Below are 14,268 nucleotides of genomic sequence, written 5' to 3'. Positions count from 1 at the left end.
TATATATAATTGTTATATGAATGTAATTTTGCTTTATTTTAATTTGAACACTTAAATGAACTGAAAATTGTTATGTGATGTAAGCAAAAGATCCAATTACTTTTCTATATCTAGTAGTACCAGCAGCATTTAAAACTAGCTTTCTCCCACTACACAGTAACATCCTGTTTCATTTATTAAGTAATATATATATATATATAGGTCCTTATTTCTATACGCCTCAGTGTCCTCTTGATTTATTTTCCATTTTCTAAACCAACATTATACAGAACTGATTAGTGACTTTTTAGTTGTGTCAAGTATTATTTCATAATAATAGTAATAATGCAAAATGTATATACTAAAAACAAAATACATTTCCTGTTCCATAGATTTGTGGGGTTATTAGTCTAGGTACAGAATAGCAATATATTCTGCCTTTGGTTTCACAAAACTCCCATTAAAGTGTCAGGTAGGGCTATAGTCTCAATGGGATGCTCAAGTCATGGAAAGAACCTGTTTCCCAGATCTCTCAATTGTTGGCAGCATTTAGTTGCCTACATATCGCCAAACGGAAGTCTTCCTTTTTTTCACTGGTTGTCAAGGCAGAGAATTACCCATAGTTCTGCGATATGTGGCACACTCCATAAGGCAGCTTTCAACAAAGCGGCTTATGTTTTCAAACCCCAAAAGCGAGCCTATCAGCAAGTAAAAACCCTATGTAATGTAATTGTATGGCACATTTGGTCACCTTTATTGCATTTTATTAGAAGCAAGTCATAGGTCCCCCAGACAGTGAAACAGAAGAGGTAGCACACAGGCATGAATGCCAGGAATTGGGTTAGATAGGACGGTCATTGTCTCCCCAAGAGTTTATTCTGTTAACACACAAGGTACATACCTCCCAATTTCCTACCAATTTTTCAATTATCTTTTTTTCTACAGTAACATTATAATTTAATCAAGTACCACCCCTCTCTCCCCAAACTCTACCAGTACTCTATATGAAAATATATATTGAGGGCTGGAGAGATGGCTCAGAGGTTAAGAGCACTGATTGCTCTTCCAAAGGTCATGAGTTCAATTCCCAGCAACCACATGTTGGCTCACAACCATCTATAACAAGATTTGTATACATAATAATAAACAAATCTTTAAAAAATATATATATCGAACATTTTTTTTAGAAAGCTGGTAATTTTATGATATTACAACACCTAACTCAAGAATACATAGGTTTCTTTCAGTCTATTCAGGCCTTATTTTTCAAGGAAGTTTCTGTTGCATTCCAGCATATCAGGGTCATTCTTGCATTTTGAAATAGTCATGATTTTTGCTGGTGCTACAGGTGAGCTATTTTTCCTCTTCTAAGGCTTGCCTGGTGAACTAAGAAAAGGCAGTTAATATGTTATGCTTCCCTTATATCTAGTCAGCCTATCAATTTCTCTTAGTTTTTTTTTAACTAGACTCTCTGGAAGTTTTGGTATATAACAACTATCACCATAAAAAAGATAATATTTGTATCTTTTTTCTATCATCATGCTTTGTATTCCTACATTTGAAAGATAAATCAAATCACAAATAATAGTGGTAGCCTAGCATGGTGACTTGCTGCTCTAATCCCAGAACTTTGGAAACACAAATGTGAAGCCAGCCTGGTGGGGTTTCCAGCCTGTGAAACCATGTCTCCCAAATCTAAAGTAAGTAAATATGTACATATAATCAAAACTTTTTTCTAATTCTTGAGTGACTCACAATATTTTATCTATTTTTACTGTCAGTATATCTGTGTGACTAGAAATCACTTCTGTTAAAAATAATAGTTGGTACTCCCTTATCAAGAACATAGGGCTAGAACTTTGGGTCTTCAATCGTCCCACAAGTACCATTTTATTATTTCCAGTAAACAGAAAACAACTTCCTTTGGGTTGAAAGTGAACCCAAAGCTTGCTAAAAATGAGACGATGGGAAGTGTGTATTCCCCATCTCTGCTTGGGTTCAAGTTCGAGCTCTGATGAAGCTTTGAAGCATTCCTCATTTCTCCTCACTTCTCTTTCATAGTCTACTATATCCCTCACTTGTCATTCTTTGGACTATTGATTTCTACTGAAGGAGATTTCAAATTAGATTTATGTGAAGTCCTGATTTGGCCATGTGCTTTCAAAGATTAGGTGAATCATGTAATCTCTTTGAGCCTCTGCTCTCTCTCCAGAGTTTAGAGTATCTGTGCTTACCCACCATAGTCAAGTGCTAGTGATTATATGACGTCATGAACATATAAATACAATGTAGTATCTAGAGCCAGGTATGGTGGCACATGCCTTTAATCTGAGCACTTGAGAGTTAAAGGCAGGAGTATCTCCTTGAATTTGAGGCCAGCCTGGTCTATAGAGTCAATTCCAGGACATCCAGAGCTGCACAGTGAGACTGTCCTCCCCCATATACACATGCAAAGCAAAACAGAACAAAATGTGATATCTATTTCTTTAAGCAACACTATAATTTAGCATATTTAGTGGTACCCAAAGTTCTACACATGTAGATTATATTTCAAAATTGCGAAGCAATCTCATAATACCTTAAGATGGAACCTTGAGGCAACTAAAAAGTCTCTACAGCCCCTAGTGAGAGGCAAAATTTGATTACTCAGCTAATATAGTGAGCAGCAGTAACCGCCAGCCTCAACTTTAAAACCTATTTTGATGGATAACAATTATGCCAGCCAGTTTGCCCCAGGGTACACACTCAGAATTGTAACAACCAACCTCATACAATCCAATGTCAACCAATCAGCAGCAGACAAACATGCTTGATACAATCCAGACACGTTTTGGACGGTGACTGGCTCAATGGTTAAGGGCCCTTGCCACCTAGCGATGTAAGCCTGAGTTCCACCCCAATCCCCAACACCAAAACTCATATGAAGGTGGAAGAATACTGACTCCACAGATTTTTCTCCTCTGATTCCCTGTGCCATAGCACGTGTACCCCTATATACACACCAGGTGCACATAAACACACTAATGACAATGATGAGGAGGAGGAACAATCACACCCAAATAGTGATGTTTGTAAGGTTAAGGTCAACAACTCACAGCCCCATAAGCAAGCCTTTTAAATACCATGATCCCCTCAAAAGATATGCTTTAGTTCTAATTCATGATTGGCCATCACAGCTTTCTCTTCCTTTGGTAAGTAGTGAATTCATCCTTTTTTGCTTACATACTAGATGGTGGCCATGCACGCATACATAAGCATAAATGTCAATGTGTATGCATGAATGTATCAGGTGTCTTTCTTGGTGGTTCTCAAGCTTATTCTTTTGAGACACGGTTTCTTCCTGAGCCTGAAGCTTGTCAATTCAGCTAAGGTGGCTGGCCAGTGTGCTCCCGGGATTCTCTTGTTCCACTTCCTTAGCAGTTGCATTACAGATGCATACCTAAATGACTCGGGTATTTCCATGAATATTGGGGGTTGGATTCCAGTCATCCTCTCATACTTTCATGGCAACCACCTTATCCACCCACTGAATCATTTAGGCCTCATCTTTTGACAGAAGCATAAGAAAACTTTTCCTAACTTCTCAAGGCTACATTGAACAAAAATAGTCGTCCTAAGGAACAGGAAGAACTCCAATCTCCAACAATTCTTCTGTAAATATTTACTAACCAAATGCCAATTCTGTGGGTGCAAAAACATCTCGTACATTATATCCACATATGAAAGCATCATAATGAAAGTTATTGTGTATAAAATTAATAGCTACATCCCAAGCAGGCATCAGAATTACTTTGTGGGTTTTCTTCTTAAGGCAGGCCCCTCTCAATATCAATTAAAATACAAATTTTAATTTAGGTCCTAAAATAAAGACTGGTAATGTATGCTTTAATAAGACCTTTGGTGGGCCAGAAAAATGGCTCCACAGTGAAAGGTACCTGCTGTCAAGCCTAAACGACTGAATTTGATCCCAAGGAACCTACATGGTGGAGGACGAGAAGGCCCTTGTGCAAGCTGTACTGTTACTTACATTTACATACTGTGATGCTCCTCCACTCCTAGCAAATAAATAAATGTCAAAAGAGAAGCCTTGATCATAAGGTAAGCATTGTTTTATTTAGCAATAGTAAACTCAGTCCCTTAAGGGTGACAAAGCTATTTGAGCTGGGGGGAAGGCAGTGTAGATCTTGCCCTAGACAAAGAAGAATCAATCAACAAAACCTGTTCTGGATACTTCCCAGATACGACCATATCCAAGAGACTCAAGATGAAATGGCCTGCTGTTAGCTACTGTCTGTCCTCAGGATTGAGGGTTATAATCCTGTGCTAAGTGAACAGCTGAATCACTGAAATCACTTATTTCAAAACTATTGTGCTGGAACCCATCTGGACCAACTGAGTCATGGTGTCTTAGAATTTAGCTTGGACATTTATTTTATGAAAACTTGAGGCAATTCTGGTTGACAAAAATCGGTTAGGAATCAGTGATTTAGGTTGTTCAATTAGTATCTGTTCCAAGCTCAACTAATCATCTTTTAATATAGATATCTACAAACTTCTCCTAAAATGGATGGTGATAGGAAATTCTCACTTTCAAAACAGCACTATAGAAAATATTTCACGGCAGAAGTAAGATCCTTAATTGTATCATTCAATTGTTTAAAGCGCTTTCAAATTCAACTGATCAAAATGTCCCCTTCCTTTCATCCATTCTTGACGAATATTAAGGCATAGAGAATAAAAAGCTCTGCCAAGAATGAAAAGCATTCTGTCATGCAAGGGGGATAGCAGTCAACAAAAGAAATGACCTGCTCACTACCATGAAGTGATAACTCATATCCGAAGCAGCTGTAATTAGACCAAAGAAAACCATAAGGATAGATTGTTAAAGTGTATTTCCAGTAGGTTTGGCGGTACATTAGTCATCAGTCTCAAGGGTTTAATGTGTTTAAGCGAAGAAACCGTCCCAAATGACTTCCAGTTCTCAGTACCTTCTGAGATACTTAAGTAAAACAGGATACAGTGCTCAAGAGCCAATGAGTCATCATAATGGAGCGTAAAAGTAAGGTTCAATCAAGAACCCTCACTGGGCTTAAAATGAAGTGAATTTCATTTGATTATGATAAAAAGTCAGCTAAGTTCTGTGCAACTACTAGGTAGAAAGGGCTTCATGCTCCCCCAGTAGTATAGGAGATCATATGCAAGCCTTAACTTCACATTGTATATGGGAAAGAAAGTTGACTGAAAAATATTCCACATTAGCATATACATACCCCATAACCTAGTTAATAGCATAAAAATAGTAATTTAACCTCAAGTCTCCTACCACACACATATCCTATGCTAAACTCTTATGCAACCACATTAAATTAGTCTAGTAGAGTCTGGATTAAGTCAGAAAACAGCATATTGAGTTTTTTTTCCTCGTGGGAAGAAGTTAGAAAGGCTAAAGCAGCAGTCACTTTGGGGCTTCGCTCCTAGTTCTGCAGTCCCTGATAACCAGATGTCCTTTTAGAGGAGATGCTTTACTAAGTCTATTCCAAGATAGAATATTTTCGTTGTCACCCAAAAGTGTTTTAACAAATATATGAATAGGATAAAGTGCTTGGGTGGCATACCTAAGACAGTCTAACTAGGTGTGTATACATGTGTGTGTGTGTGTATGTGTTTCACTACTTGTTATGATAGCCCAACTATTACCATTTTAGATTTTCTATTCAATCACTCAGAATCAACTGCTCATTTAACTAATAGCAATAGCATGCAAAGTAGCGATCTATATAGAAAGGACTTCCAGTTAAAGATGATGGATTGAACACGTTCATTTATCTTGGCTAACTCTCAGAATTCCACTGACATGACACTAAAAGGATCTTTTTAAAAACTCACAATAATAGAGTGGGAGAGATAACCATATTGATATCTTAAGAGCTAACATAAAAACTTGTAGTAGCTCTGAAAAAAAAAATCCCAGAATAAAGTATTTATACCTAAGTACCTCCAGAAGACCCAGACAGCTGAAGTTGGGGAACGAAGGAGATTGAATAAACAATCTGCAGAAGAATCTTTTCATTTCTCTTGGGGAGATGAGAGACACCACATGCAATATACAAATACCCATTGTGCTTCTGTTCCTGGTTCAGAGAATTTCTGTTTTACCCACCAAAGAATAAATTTCTGAACTTGGGGCCTGGAGAGATGGCTCAGAGGTTAAGAGCATTGGTTGTTCTTCCAGAGGTCCTGAGTTCAATTCCTGGTACCCACATGGTGGCTCACAACCATCTATAATGAGATCTGGTGCCCTCCTCTGGTAGGCAGGTGTACCTGTAGATAAAACATTGTATACATAATAAATACATAACTCCATAAAAAAAAAATCTCTGGACCTATAGTACATTGAGAGACTAACCAGAGACAGGAAGCTGGAGCTTTCCTAATGGCTCTTTTTTTTTTTCTTTTCTTTTTTAAAAGATTTATTTATTTATTTATTTATTTATTTATTTATTATGTATACAATGTTTTGCTTGCATGTACCCCTGCAGGCCAGAAGAGGACACCAGACCTCATTATAGATGGTTATGAACCACCATGTGGGTGCTGGGAATTGAACTCAGGACCTCTGGAAGAGCAGTCAGTGCTCCTAACTGCTGAGCCATCTCTCCTGCCCCCTCCTAATTGCTCTTTAAAAAGCATTTTAATGGCTCCTTCTTATTCAACTTCCTTCCTTCCCTAACTTTAGCTGTCTGAGTCTTCTGGAGGTTAGATTCATGTTAATAGCTTCCAAATGTTTTTAGGATGACCTTGTCTTATACATGTATAAAATAATTATCAGAAAACACCAGAAATCTGTGATTATAACATGCCCTAAAGCAAAATGGGTTGAAAGAAACAATGAAGAAATAAAAACATTTTAAAAAGAAAAAAAACCCTACTATTTTCAGAGAAAAATTTCAGAGCACTGTGAATACACAAAAAATTTTAAAACACCAAGATTGAGGAAGAATCATAATATCTAATTTTGGTAGAAAGTAAATAGTAAAATTTTTGAGGGTAAATATTTTCTGAAATATATATAGGCTACATATATATAGCCAAACTATCAAGCTAAATGTAAACATCAAATAAGAGTTTTGAATTTGCAAATATATATATGCCTTCCCATGTTCCCTTTTCTAGAAAGATAACTACCTGGAAGTTTGCTCTACCAAAATGAAGGGTGAAAAATGAGAAAGAGACCAAAAAAAACCATCTAGGAACCTTGAGGATTCAACATAGCAGAGGCCCAGGCAAATGTCTGCAACACTAGGCCACACAAAGCACATATACGGGGCTTGAGGATACTGAGCAAAGATGTGTAGTTCTAGAAAAGAATGGGATAAAGAAAAAAGCAAGGCGATTGTTAACTACGGGAAAAACCAAAGGCTGTGTAAGTATTCAGAATGTCCATACTACATGGCTCTACTAGTCACCTCATCACAGCTCACTGCTTACACAAAATGATGTGTGACACGCTGATAAATAACATCTTAGGAAAATGGGAACATGAGAGAAAAGGAAGGGGACAAAGGAACTAAATTTCCATCTTCCATAGTGTGACAACAATAGATAAAACCTAAAAGCAAACCATTTGGACATGAGCGTATTACTGATAAATGCAACTAAAATGCCAAGTGCAGCATGCAATGAACAAATAACATCATAAAGAACATTTGCTATCTGGTGCATGCCAGTCATTCAGTTACGTTTGTTGAGCTGAATTGACATGTGAAAAATTTTGGCCAGAGTATGTACCCATCTCAAACACACTCTCAATGTTAGGGCCTTCTCTTTAAGATTCTTCCCTCTTTATTCAATGGTATCATTGAAAGTCGCTAGATAAAAAGAGACAGCTTTATTTATTTTTAAATTACCTCTAAATGATTAATGATGTTTTACCAAGGAAAAGAAAAATCACTGGTATTTCACCATGGAAAGATTTAATAATGCTGTTAGTAAGCTAATTACATCCTTAGACGATAAAATAATCAAACCCAATATTCCCTAGAATGAAGCAAAGGATATCACTTCTCACAATATGTTCAGATGTAGTCTAGTCAGCTTAAATCTTACCTTAGAGCTTAGATGAATATTCAAACTCCATAAAAGCTTATAAATCAAAATGGTTTCCTGGTAAGCAACATATTTAGATTTTCTCATTCACGTCTGAATTATATTTCTCATGAAAATAAGAACCTCAGTTTTATATAGGGCAAGATAAGATATTTTTATACAAACATGTTAAATTAGAATTAACTGAAATATCTGACAAAGAGATCACAAAGGTATAATAATTTAACAGTCTTTATTGTGGAAGCAAGTCCTTTTTAAGTATGAGTAAGAAGAACACATTTAATCAAGCATAGACACATTGAAAGCTCTCCCCAGCTGTGATATATTAAATAACTAAGCCAAGAGTAGTTGATACATTTCAGTTTTCATTCACTCATTAAGGACGTAAATATTTCCCAAGTAAAGCACCATGCAATCTTGTTTCTTGTCTGCAAAGCACAGGCTAACTTACTCTTAGTTTTTATTCCCTCTAACCTCAAACCTGAACATAAAACATACAAAACAAGGAAGGTGACAATGTGTTTACTCAGCATTCAGGTGATGTCACTGAACTGGAAGGAAAAGCATCCTACCCATTAGAGCACAATCTGTAAAGAGTCACTTACCTTCAATCTTCAAATAAACAATTATGGCCCACCACAGAGAGTGTTCTTCTTGCAGGTGATTGTGTTGACCATGCTGTGATATGGTACATACAGTGAATTTCACATGAGGCTTGCCTTTTCTTCATAGTATTTACTACTGCTCAGTTCCACCAGAGTTAAGGCTACTGGTGCTGTTAACCTTTTGACCAGATACTGGGCAGGGCTCAATCTCTGCAAGGAGTCATCAGGTAGCTGCTTAGCAACACCTGTGATCTCTACATACTAAATGCCAGTGGAACCCACCCCAGATGGAAGCAAAAAAAAGCCTTTAGGAATAGCCAAATATGGAGGAAAATCAGAGATTTAGCAAAATACAGCAGCTAGGAAGAGTGATTGTAAAAAAAGAATACAGATTAAAACAATTAACTCTTTTTCATAACAGTAGTATTCTGGTTTAGTACAGGCCAAACATTTTATTTTTTTTTTTATTTATTTTTTTATTTTATTATTTTGTTTTTTTTTTTAAGATAGGGTAGCCTTGGCTACCTGAACGCACTCTGTAGACAAGGCTGCCCTTTAACTCACAGAAATTTGTCTGCCTCTGCCTCCCCGAGTGCTGGGATTATAGGCATATGCCACCACGCCAGACTCCAAAATATTTTCTGATGCTACTAACCTATGATCATTTTAAAATGAAACACCTTCTAATCCTAAACCTAAATTGAGTTAAAAAAGAAGTCCAATTAAAACAATTCACAAAGAATACAATAGAGCCAGGCACTATAGCACATGCCTTTAAACCCAGCACTCAAGGAGGCAGAGGAGGAAGGATCTCTGTAAATTTGAGGCCAACCTGGTCTATGAGCAAGTCCAGGACAGCCAGGGATACACATAGAAACCCTCTCAAAAAAAATGAGCACAGTAGAAATCATTCTGACTGATCATCTCTCCAAACTCCCCTTAAAAAGAGTGCAAGGTCATCTTTTTTTTATATTTTTCATGGCATAATTCCAGAAATGTAAAAAAAAAAAAATGAGTACTTACCATGTGCAAGGCATGTACTAAGTATTCAAGAAATAGTCATTTATTTACCCAATTGAGAAATAACTCTTCTAAACAGTTTTTAGCAGGTTAATCTTGTGGTATTTGGCAAAGGTTTCTTCCATATGAGATCAAAAGCATGAATAATGCCACGAACAGAAAGCCAATCCATTTACACCTCCTTTATACACTCATACACACATAGAGACATATGTGCATATATTCATAGCTAAGGGGAAGGGAGCCCACAAAATGGAAAAAAATGTTTGCAAAACTTTCATAATGATGGGAGATTGCACCTGGACGATACAAATGATTAATAATGTAATAATAAAACGATAAGTAGACCAAATAAAATCCTCAATGAATATGTATATCTTCAAGAGATGACCAGCAACCAGTAAGCAGTAACAGTAGTCAACATTAGCATTCATTAAGGAAATTCACAACAGAACCAGAGTAAGATTATATAAATGCACAAGTACTAGGAGAGCTACAAGTAAACAGTCAGATAATAATAAATGCTGGCAACCATATGGCGAAACTGGAACGCTTACTGTTGAACAGAATATAAAATGGAACACTTGCTCTGAAAGACGGTAAGGCCATTCTTCAAACAATGAACCATGGAGTTATATGACTTAGGAATTACATACAAATCCCCAGGTATATAGCCAAGAAAAATGAAAATATGACACACATACACAAATAGCACCTAAATCATTATTACCTCGTCATCCACAATAATCAAATGGCTTAATCAACCCAGATGTCCATCAGGAGACAAACGGAGAAATAAAATATACTATGTTCACAAAATGGAATTCTATTTGACCATAAAACTGAATGAAGCACTGTCACATACTAACAACATGTATGAATCATGAAGATCTCATGCTAACTAAAACCAACCAGTCACAAAGGGCAAATGCATGACCTCATGTATATGAAATGGTCAGAATACTAAAATCTATAGCAATTGAAAGCACATTTGTGATTGCCTAGGACTGGCACCAGGAGACAAACAAGTGGGAGGGGAAATGGGAGCTAAAGGGACAGGACGGAGGTTTCTTTTCAGAGATGATGAAATGATCAAAAATGGACCATAGTAATGTCTGTATCTGTGAATATATTAAAAAGATAACAAATACACTAAAATGCAAACTATATGTTAAGCATACTCTAAATAGATGACATACAACATATGGATTATGTCTGAATAAAGCTGCTTTGTTCAAAATACCATTCAAGGTACAGTAAAACAAACAAACAAACAAAAACCAGCATTTGGACTATGGCTCATTGAGAAAAACATCTTTAAAATGTCCTATCATCTGGAGAGATCTCATTGTTTTTATTGTCGAGTACGAAATGATCATTAAATCCTTTTAAACTACTGAAAATTTTCAGGATAAATATTTAAGAATATGAAAATCTTGAAATTACAAAACATATTAATTAAAACGCCAGCATGGGGAGCTTTCAGGTGCATACAACATGGTGATTACTTAAGATGTTTTTTAATGCAGTGAGCCATTGGATTGGGGGGGGGGGTGATACAAAAAAGACTTAAATAAGCCAGATGAAAAGCGGAAGCCTGGAATAACCCCTTCTTTACTGTCTTCAGAGATGCTCAGAAAACAACCTTCCTTCCTTCCCATACAGCATAAATCTTCTTTTTCAAAAGCCTAAAATGATCACCTATAAATTTGCTCCAGTAACAGATAGGAAGTGTACAACAAAGAGCAAAACAAAAAAACTGATTTAAACCAGTTTCCAGGAATGGCTACTTTAAAGTTGGACAGTCACCACCAAGCATTACTGCTCTTTGCAGGCAAACAGAAGATAACAAGATCCGTGAGTGTATAGCTAGCCCACAGTTCCACTACTGAGATGATTCAACCTGTGTCATTTCCAGTCCAGAAAAAGTCAGCTTCTATGCTTGCCTTATGTTATGCGCTGTCTCCATCAAGGGACTATATCACATTGCAAAGCCCTTGGTATGCGCTGTCGCCACACTCCATGGTTTTCAAAACCTAAAGAATCCCCAGTGTCAGTGACAAGAAAAAGCCCAGAAACATTAGGGATTATTTTTTTTTTATCCCTAATAAATCGCAGCTCCTGCCTTGGCTATTGCAAACAATCAGTTTACGTCAATCCGAACATAGGTATGTATGTACCTCATTCAGTACTGTGCTCCACTTTTGAAGCAAAAACAGGATTAATAATGGGGTGGGGAGGTCAAGGGAAAAAAAAAAACAACCAAAGGCAAAACTGGTTTTTTTCTTTATTCTTTTTCTTTTTCTTTCTTTTTTTTTTTTTTTCTTTTTCTTTTTACAGAGCCTCAGCTTTCAAAATGACAGCGTTGGAAGCTGAAATGACCCAGATTATGATGTTGAGGGGTTGGGGAGGGGAGACAGGTAGTCATTCCTTTGCAGAGTGGCTATAGCTTGAGGTGGGAAAAGGGGAGTGGGGTGGGCATCTACGTGAAGAGAGAAAGAAGCACCGGGAATGGTCTTTCGGTACCACCCACCTCTGCAAATGAATCACTGCAGTGTCAACCCTGCACCGGTTCCATGAATTGCCAAACAGGATGAGGTAAGGCATAAGCCCTGAGCCCCCTCCTCCCCTTTTTTCCCTCCTCCTGCGCACAGAAGGGCGCATCCCTTGGTGAGGTGCACCGCGCAGCCCTTCGCGGGCCCAGGCTGAAGGGCTGACGTCACCTTTCTGCATTGAGCTCAAGGACTAGTAGCAGTACCAGTTAGGTGGGGAACAGGGGACGCTACCCAGCCACCAGGTGGTAGGGGTCCACCCCTTGGGCATTGCAGATTAGGTTCACACAAAAAAACACAATGTCCGGATGGAAACAGTAAAGGGTGGAAAGAAACCAGAAAGGGGTCGTAAGATCTAGTCTCTGAGTAAGCTCAAAGATACCCCTGGCTTATGTAAGACCCTCTCCGTGCGCCTCCACGCGGTGGCGGCGCCTGTCCCGCATTAGTGCGCTTGAGAGACTGATCGCCCTTGTCCAGGCAGGCAGAGGGCTCTGGGCGACTCTCTCCCACAGCCCCGCAGGGTCGGGACTAAGTCGGTATCTGGGATCAAACCCAGCCGTCCTGCGACCGCTCCCAGCCCGCCACAGGTTAGCTCCAACAGGCACCCAAAACTGGCTGCTAAGGTAGAAGTCCAGAAGAGAAAACAGACAAACCCGCAACTTTCCCCAGAGGCTGACCCTGTCCTGCGAGCTTTAGAATCAATGCATTCAAAAAATAAAAAGGGGGTGGGGGGCTGAAAATCTGCAACCACCGACACCACGCTGCCCACTATAGCTTTAGTTGGGCAAAATCGAGGGTTGGAGCAGCCCAGACCTGCACCCCTACCATCCCGCAGCCCCGACCCAGCCGCCTGCGCCTGTCTCCTTATCCACCGGCTAAGATCGGTTTTGGGGTCTGGGTTTTCCTTCTACCTTTCTTTCTAAGAGCATCACCACACGGTCTGATAGACCGCGGCCCGGCCAGCAGCCAGGCGTGGGCACTCACCCAGAAGACGAAGGAGTAGATGATGAGGAGGGTTTTGAGACAGGTTATCACAGGTTTGGTCTCCATTCTCCTCGATGCCATACTACAGAGCTCCGGTGGCGGCAGTGGCGGCGGGCGGCGGGCGGGCGCGAGGGAGGGGGAGGAGGCGGGGCTGCGGGAGGCGGGGCGTGGGGGAAGCGCGCGAGCTGCCGGAGCTTCCCGTGCGCGCGCATGCTTCAGGGCGCGCGTGCGTTAGTGCGCGCCTGCGAGGCTTAGGCAGAAGGACCAGGCCAGCTAGGCACTTATTACAAGCTGAGAATGCTGCCCAACCCTGCAATCTGGCACAGAACCCCATCTGAGGTAAAGGCTCTAGTGTATGTGGACAGTGGGAACCCGAGAACATGGAGGTCAGGGAAACCTTTCTCAACCCCCTCCCCAGCATCAAGATTTCGGGTATGTAAGAAGCAGGGCCTGTGTCTGGGTACATAGAGACTAAGGAGTGTGCTCCTGCGTTTGGATGCTCAGGAATCATATCCTTAGCAGTAACCACACCTTGTCTGTGCGGAGAACAGTCTGGAAGGATAGTGAGGAACCTAGGAGCTCAGAGACCCCCCCCCCAAATCCTTGCTACATCACAATTGTTTATAGACTCCCTTTGAACACCACAGTTTTTTATTTCCTCACATTTGGAAACAACAAAACATAATAACAAGATGTAGCTACATTCTTCCTACATGTAAGATATTCAGATAACAACAAAAATCCTCTAAACTCCCTGAGAATCATTCGTCTCACCAAGCGAGCACTGACAATCTCACTCCTGTGAAGCCTCGCTGCAGCAAGGACACAAAAAGGAGAACAACTTGGTGTTTCCTCTAAAAGTTGAATGTAAAATCACCATAAGAACCCAAGAGAGAAATGGAGACCCAAATTCTCATGGGAAAATTTGTGCATGAATATGTATAACAGCAATTCATACTAGTAACATAGTGGACTCAGCTGACAAACGGATGATGTCATACCCTGGAAACTTCATCTGCAAA

At 39.3% G+C, this 14,268-nt stretch overlaps 2 protein-coding genes across 2 annotated transcripts in view; one reads left to right on the top strand and one right to left on the bottom strand.

Moving 5' to 3' along the window:
* TSPAN7 (tetraspanin 7) overlaps positions 1–13,383 on the bottom strand; it is a 104,804-nt gene extending 91,421 nt beyond the window's left edge. Inside the window, exon 1 of the mRNA XM_084789495.1 lies at positions 13,247–13,383. Coding sequence (XP_084645621.1) covers positions 13,247–13,327 — 81 coding nt within the window. The 5' untranslated portion in view covers positions 13,328–13,383. The remainder of the gene's footprint in view (positions 1–13,246) is intronic.
* The window catches only part of LOC311601770 (ferritin light chain-like), a 66,661-nt gene continuing 58,862 nt past the window's right edge, over positions 6,470–14,268 (top strand). The window contains exon 1 of the mRNA XM_084789496.1: positions 6,470–12,308. Within this exon, the coding sequence (XP_084645622.1) occupies positions 12,304–12,308 (5 nt within the window). The 5' untranslated portion in view covers positions 6,470–12,303. The remainder of the gene's footprint in view (positions 12,309–14,268) is intronic.

This window comes from Acomys minous, assembly GCF_964271855.1.
Source record: "Acomys minous genome assembly, chromosome: 7".
Lineage (NCBI taxonomy): Eukaryota > Metazoa > Chordata > Mammalia > Rodentia > Muridae > Acomys > Acomys minous.
The sequence above is the reverse complement of the archived record's forward strand: the minus strand, read 5'-3'. Positions and strand labels throughout refer to the sequence as shown.